The sequence below is a fragment of the Musa acuminata genome, chromosome BXJ3-2 (assembly GCF_036884655.1).
Source record: "Musa acuminata AAA Group cultivar baxijiao chromosome BXJ3-2, Cavendish_Baxijiao_AAA, whole genome shotgun sequence".
Lineage (NCBI taxonomy): Eukaryota > Viridiplantae > Streptophyta > Magnoliopsida > Zingiberales > Musaceae > Musa > Musa acuminata.
In genome coordinates this window covers 34873177-34880449 of record NC_088350.1, presented here as the reverse complement: position 1 = coordinate 34880449, position 7273 = coordinate 34873177, and the positions used below count along the sequence as shown (strand labels likewise).

At 38.2% G+C, this 7273-nt stretch overlaps 1 protein-coding gene across 2 annotated transcripts; it reads left to right on the top strand.

The window, feature by feature from the left end:
• Window positions 1-289: 289 nt before the first annotated feature.
• Window positions 290-7141, top strand: LOC135631913 (isocitrate dehydrogenase [NAD] regulatory subunit 1, mitochondrial-like). 2 transcript variants are annotated; one of them, XM_065140031.1, is made up of 4 exons: window positions 290-901; window positions 2710-2937; window positions 5753-5831; window positions 6604-7141. In XM_065140031.1, exons 1-4 carry the CDS (start codon window positions 386-388, stop codon window positions 6876-6878), a joined length of 1098 nt encoding a protein of 365 aa, XP_064996103.1. In that variant the 5' UTR covers window positions 290-385; the 3' UTR covers window positions 6879-7141. The 2 variants fall into 2 exon arrangements, with proteins under 2 accessions (XP_064996103.1, XP_064996102.1); XM_065140030.1 differs by having other exon boundaries at window positions 292-901; window positions 2698-2937.
• Window positions 7142-7273: the final 132 nt, after the last annotated feature.

The window sequence follows — 7273 nt, the reverse complement described above, 5'->3', positions numbered from 1 at the left end:
AATGACATACATATACGTTTAAATTTTGAAAGATACATATATATAAATTTAAATTAAAATCGCTAAAGACAAAGAACCTGTAACTTTGAGGAATATATATATATATATATATATATATGTATATTTGTAATTTTGCCTTAATTTACATATAAGCGCCGCCCTTACGTGAAAGGACGAATAGCCTTCATCATGTGATGCGCCCCTACCCTTCGAATGACCAAAGTACCCTCAAAACCTCTTCCCCAACCGCTTCATTCCATCAGCCGTCTCCGTCATTTCACCCCTTCCACCTCTTTCGTCCCTCACTGTCCGCAACCTTATTCTCTCTTACCGTGCCCCTCAAACCCGCCCCTCTGACATCGGAGGATCGGTGAAACCCACGACGATGAGGCGATCTTCGCCGCTCCTCCACCAGATCCTCCGAGGCGCCGCCGCCTCCTCCTCATCGTCGGTGGGCCGGCGCTCCGTTACCTACATGCCTCGGCCCGGCGACGGCGCGCCGAGGCCGGTCACCTTGATCCCTGGAGACGGGATCGGCCCCCTCGTCACCGGCGCCGTGCGGCGGGTGATGGAGGCGATGCACGCGCCGGTGTATTTCGAGACGTACGAGGTCCACGGGGACATGACCACAGTGCCGCCGGAGGTGATCGAGTCGATCCGGCGGAACAAGGTGTGCCTCAAGGGCGGGCTCGCCACCCCGGTGGGTGGGGGAGTCAGTTCCCTCAACATGCAGCTGAGGAAGGAACTGGACCTCTACGCGTCGCTCGTTCATTGCTTTAATCTCCCGGGATTGCCCACGAGGCATGAGAATGTGAATATTGTGGTGATCAGGGAGAACACGGAGGGTGAGTACTCAGGTTTGGAGCACGAGGTTGTGCCTGGTGTGGTTGAGAGTCTTAAGGTGCTTGTCGATCTTTTCCCTAATTAAAATCAGTGTTCATATTTCCATTGGATTTAGTTGGTATATGATCGGATCTGAGTGCAGGTTTTTGGATTTCATCATAGTTATCAGTAGCGATAAGCCAAATCAACTGCAAATGATAGAAGGGACAGAATTCAATTGGTTCTTGATTATTTCGTTAGATCTTTCTCAAAGAGTACTAGATTTGCTGCAAGCAACGCCCACTGTACATGCATGACCTTTGGGACATATATCTACAATAAATCCAGTTCCCACATACATTTTCCAATTGAAAAAAATTAGTTTACCTAAGCACTTGTAATCTCATAACTGCTTTGTGTCTAAGAACTCTGAACAAGACTGCTTAGGGTGGGTGGTTTTAGCATGAGCATTTCCTGGATGGTGTTCTTGTAGTAATATATCATATAATGGCCAATTTCTCCCATGAAGAGATGCCTTTATTTGTGATGCTATATTTTACAATTTTATTATAGGTAATATGAAAGATTTTTTTTGCTTCATTGGTTCTAGTCTTTACATATTTATTACCAAATTTAAGATCTCATGTCCATAGACTATGTTTCAACTGCTATCTCGTCGCTGATTGTGAATTGCTTTCTTCTTGCTCAATGTAGTCCTCCCCATTTGGCATGTCTATTGAGTCTACTTTTTGTTCATGGATTGATGAAGTTTTGAGTCATTATATTAAAGCTTGGAAGATTTCAATGTCTCCTTACGTCCCATTTTTCGCAATTTTCTTTACTAAGAAATATTGATAGACTCCTATAAGTTAAGAATAGATATTTGTATTTAGTTTAAGGAGATGTGGGTGATGGAGAAAAATATATGTTACTTCGATGCCGCGAAAGAAAATTCAGAGGCTGGTTTAAATCCTATTTCCATTTTTTTTTTTAATACCTCTTGTTATTCTATCAGTTCTGCTTTGCTACTACTATTCCCTGTTCATTTGCCTTTAGATGATAAGCTTGCAGTAGATTGCTTGTCATTCACTGTAATCTAAACTGCCAAAAAATAGATTATTGTTGATGCTCATTTATAACCTCTAAATGCCCAGGTTCTGACAATTCTTCTACCCAAATATTTTCCTCTTAAGCATCTACTGTATTTTTATATTCTTTTACAACTGTTTAAAAAACCATATTTAATACTCCCGAATCTGCCTGTCTCATTGCAATGAAGAAATGGTTGGCCATACCTTATTTTATTGTTGGTTATGTTTCCTACTCGAGTCTTTTGGTGGTATTATAATAAATCTAAACCTCAGAAGTGGAGTTAAAAGATTTTTTAAACTCTTTTTCCTAAATAACAAACTACTTAAAGCCGTAAATTGTTAACTAATGATTTGGCGAGACTTCAGATAATGAGCCTGTAAAAACCCTATCCTGATTGGGTGCATTTGTTTAAACTTGACCGGGCAATTCAATGTTATCTCCCCTGATTTTACCCTCTTCTACGAAGAAAGAAAAAGAAATGAGTCTATAATACTTTCTCACTTTCATTTATTTGAACATTTGTGTTGCATTGAGATTTCAATTCAACTACATTATTTTTTTCCCCCTGTAAATAACTGTATGGTTTCTAGCATTCCTACTTTCTGTTTTACTCTTGGCCGTTAGTTTTGCCTATGCAGTCTTGCATTTACCTAGTCATTATTTAACTCTAGGAGACAAAATCATGATATGTCATATTTAAACACTGAAATGATTTCCTATTGTTAAAGCTATCTGTAATGTCTCCTGCTTGTCTTTTATTCCCTGACTAAATGTCTTTGCTAGGTGATAACAAAGTTCTGTTCAGAGCGCATAGCAAAGTATGCATTTGAGTATGCTTACCTTAACAACAGAAAGACAGTCACAGCAGTACATAAAGCCAACATTATGAAACTTGCAGATGGTTTGTTCCTTGAATCTTGTCGCGAGGTTGCAACTAAATACCCAGGGATAAAATATAACGAGATTATAGTTGACAATTGCTGCATGCAACTTGTTTCAAAGCCAGAGCAATTTGATGTCATGGTATATGAAACATTCTTCATCATTTTTTCATTATAAATTTTGTGCTCTTTTTCATTTTTTCAAGACGCTGACTTGCTTTCAAATTTTAATATAATATGAATATGCTCAAATATGGTGTGGTAAGACAATGTGAATCGAGTATAATTAATGGTGTAAGGAGCGGTAGAGGGTTACCTAAGAAAATACCACTAAAATTTGTAACAAAGATATTTAAACACTCTTGGTATAACTAGAGATATTTCATTACACAAAGCTCAATGATAGGAACAGTTGAGGCATTATGGTTTGTTGTTGTATATGATGCAAAACTGATATCTGAACTTTTTAAGTCGTAATGGACATTTTGTTATCTAGGCTTTGAAAAGCTTTACTTAGTTTAACTCATTTGACTCAGGACTAGGGTTTGCCATACCACGATGTATGGCTTGGTACGGGTAGTAGGTACAGATCGGTACGTGGACTGTCTTATATCGAGCGATACACGTTACATGACCCCGTATCGTGTGATACGGGGTCTGTACCGATCGGTAATGATCGAAATTTGATTATCGATCAAGGGCTGAGATTGCCTCATTTCAAACGATCAATTTGACCGTTTGAACCATTTTTAAACCCTTTCCTCCTCTCTCTTTCACCCGTTTTACTCTCTCAATCTCTTCAACTCTCTCAAACTTTTTCTCAATCACATCTCTTTATCATTCTCATATTTTCACTCTTTTAAACTCACCAAAGCTACGACTAGTAGATTAGATCAAATTTGGGAGGATCAAGATAAAGAGCACTCTAATCAAGAGGTATGTATTCTTGGTCAAAACATGATGAAAGGAGTCGAACAACATCGAGTTACACTGCTTGAGGGACTAGAGACACCTAACCGTTACAGTCGTCCACCCAGCATGTAAAGGCAAAGGTGGGAAGGTAGTAGCATCAGTCACATCGTTGGAGAGAATCGAGTCGGGTGACGAGACACCTTCTCACTTGCATTCAACAACTCACTCGGTCCAGAGACGTGGCAGCGACGTGGGCAGTAGTTCCTCAATCGATGATGGCAGCAACGTCGAGGAGTTGATGGTCCTATGTACACAATTTGAGGGTGGTGCATGGACTGAGGAGCAATAATTTACGCATGCCACCTAAGATTTAGATCATGAAGTTCGATGAGGTACTAGTTAAGTTTATATACAGAAGGGGAAGGGAAGACAGTGGATGATTTTGAGTAGATCTGATTGAGCCTACACGACATAGATACAGAGCGAAGCTCATCGTATTCACAGTTGTCGTATTATGGAAAATCTTATAGCCAACAGTAGTATGGTGATAATTGATCATTCTTCTCCAAGTAGTAGTATGGTGATCGATCTTATGATATGGAGCATCAGATCAGTGGGAAAGCACTAAGATATGCCACAATCATCCTTACTTTGGGAGTTGCTTCGAACATTTGTGGTTTATGACGGTCAGACTACGACCATCACCACATTGATGCACTAATTACATACGATATCAGTATACTATGTCATGAGATCACTTTTAGGATTGAGTCCGACAAACATATCAAATTGATAAATAGATACATAGGATCGAGGGTTCTAATCGATCGCCTGTGAAGTTTTTGGTGGTATAACCAGGTGTGTCCATCGATTGATTACTTGATTTATTTGAATATTTAAGTTTAAGTTGTTTAAAAAATAATTTAATAATTTAAATAATTTTTTGTAGATAATTCAATATTAATGAAAAAATGGTCTGAAATGTATCACAAAACTACTTAAAATTCGAAAAAGATATGTCACTATTCTTTCTTAATTTAGATTATTTTTGCTAAAATTATACTAAATTAATATTTATTTCTAACTTAAAAATCCTAATCTATTTTTATTTAATTTTTCAGGAATATTTGGAGCTATTTTTGATAATTTTATCATATCATCGGTACACCATGTCGTATTGACATATGGTATATCGGTACACTATGGTATATACTGTATCAATGGTTGGTCGATACGTCGGTATGGATCGGTAAGACGAATTTTGCTCAGGACTTTTGTGTAGTGTCGGTAAATAACAAAGCAAGCAGTTATAGATTTAGAGTGAAAATGGCAACAATTATAAATACTTTAAGAACCATCACAGATTTCATCTAGAAGAGAGTCCTTCTGACTAGGAAAACAATCTGGTTGACTTTCTTCATTGCTTTTAGAAGATTACCTTCAATATATTCGAAATTGCTGAATCAGCATGTGAAGATTAGCTTCAACTCTTCACTTGTAGTGCAGAGTGTTGGAGAAATATCTTTGAAGTACAAAAGTTGATATTAATCATGTTAGTATTACCATTAATAGTAAACTTTGTTCTTTTTTCTTCTCAATCATGTTCTCTTAACATAAATTCTGGTTTTGAAATTCTGGGATTGTCCTTGTGATAGGGATCACCAGGTTATAATTAGTAAGAAGATAAATTAAATATATAATATCTAATTAAAAGAACAATTGGTGAGGATCATCAGCTCACAAGAAAAGTTCATGTGTGAGAATTTGAATAAATAATCGTGTTCATTCATGGAGTTATAATTTTGAACTATACCTTATGTCTGTTTTATGTTATACACGAGGAGCTTGCCAATCCAGAAATTAATCTTGCAGGAAACTTTCTGATAACAGCCTGTAAATCGTTAAAGATATGATTGCCATAAAAAAAAGGAAAACATTTTTTGTCTTCAAATTACATAGTGTTATTTCACTTCTTTTGTTCCAGGAACCTCGTTTGTGCACTGTGAATTGTATTATGTAAATCTTCATTCGTTTGGCCTTTGCAGGTCACACCAAATCTTTATGGCAATTTGGTGGCAAATACAGCTGCTGGAATTGCTGGAGGCACTGGAGTCATGCCAGGAGGTACTTTCAGAAACTTCAGAATGTTCTCAGTTTGTAGCGAATTCGAATTGCTTTTGGTGCATGCTTAACCATACATTCTTGATTCTTTTCATGTTTCTGGCAAGGCAGAAGTGATAAATTAAATATTTTGGTTCCATTTGGATGCTAAAACTATTTCAAGAAGTAGAAACTTGCACACACATCCATCGGTCTTCAGGAGCCAAAATTTACATTAAATGGGTGCAAACATGGTTTTGGATACTAGTGCAGTACCTGCATCAGAATCTCATCAATTTGAGATGTTTCAACGAGTATGTAAGTATGTTTTGGTATTCCAACAGGGAAAAGACTAAGAAGTTAATTAATATGTCGTTTCTGGCCAGTAAATTCAGTTTATTGGTATAGAGATACTGGTCGATACAAAACCTTAGTATTTGAAACCATGGTACAATATTTCTTACTCTTTTTGTTTGATCCTCGACTTTCCTGATTAACCGACAAATCGGTTAACCTGTTGGTCGCTGGACCACATGACTTGTCTATGGGACATGGCACTGCAGAACCAAATGTACTTTGCGACTGCACTACTACTTGGTACACCTTGTTTCATGCTGTAATCATCATCCAGTGAGCATCATGCATGCTCCCCAGGTTCGGTGACTGCACGGGTCTGTCATACTTGTTCATTTGATGTTCTGAAAAACTCTTTTGCGATTGGTTATTCTTGTCGAAATCCCCCTTGAGGTTTCTATGAATCACTTCCCCAGATCATCTAAATTCTTTTTGTTGTCAGGTAATGTTGGTCAGGATCATGCAGTGTTTGAGCAAGGTGCTTCAGCGGGCAATGTAGGAAATGAGAAGCTAGTGGAACAGAAGAAGGCAAACCCGGTGGCCCTGCTCCTTTCGTCCGCGATGATGCTGAGGCACCTCCAGTTTCCATCATTTGCCGATCGCCTGGTGACTGCCGTCAAGCGTGTGATCGCCGAGGGCAAGTACAAGACCAAAGATCTGGGGGGGAGCGGTACAACCCAAGAGGTTGTCGATGCAGTCATAGCAAACCTGGACTGAGGTCTCACTTTACCCCCGGAATCTCAGTAATCAATTTTCAGTAAATTTCAGCCATGATTCTTCTAAGCTTTCCTCAGATAATCTGATGAGGTTTTGATCACTTTGTGCAATAATTATCATCGAGATTTCGCATATGGATTACGATCTTTGATAGTTTTCATCGGTTGGAAAATAAGCAAGCAAGGGTGTAACCCATATAGAGTCTTGTTTATTTTAAGCTAATATACTCATACATGAAGAAATTAAGATCTTGTGTTGGTCTATGTGGATAATGCGTGTTGATTGATGAATGACATGCTTTTTTATTAGCATTCATAATAAGAATCGTCAATCGAGAATGAATGTTATGGTGAATAAAATAGTATATCACTCGTAGAGAATCTTGATTATAATCT

What these genes read in the sequence shown, in the direction of transcription:
- LOC135631913 (XM_065140030.1), top strand. Translation starts at nt 386, where the DNA reads ATGAGGCGATCTTCGCCGCTCCTCCACCAGATCCTCCGAGGCGCCGCC. An exon ending in CAGAGCAATTTGATGTCATG is followed by an intron (nt 2,938 to 5,752) that starts GTATATGAAACA and finishes TGGCCTTTGCAG; the next exon opens with GTCACACCAAATCTTTATGG. An exon ending in CACTGGAGTCATGCCAGGAG is followed by an intron (nt 5,832 to 6,603) that starts GTACTTTCAGAA and finishes TTTTGTTGTCAG; the next exon opens with GTAATGTTGGTCAGGATCAT.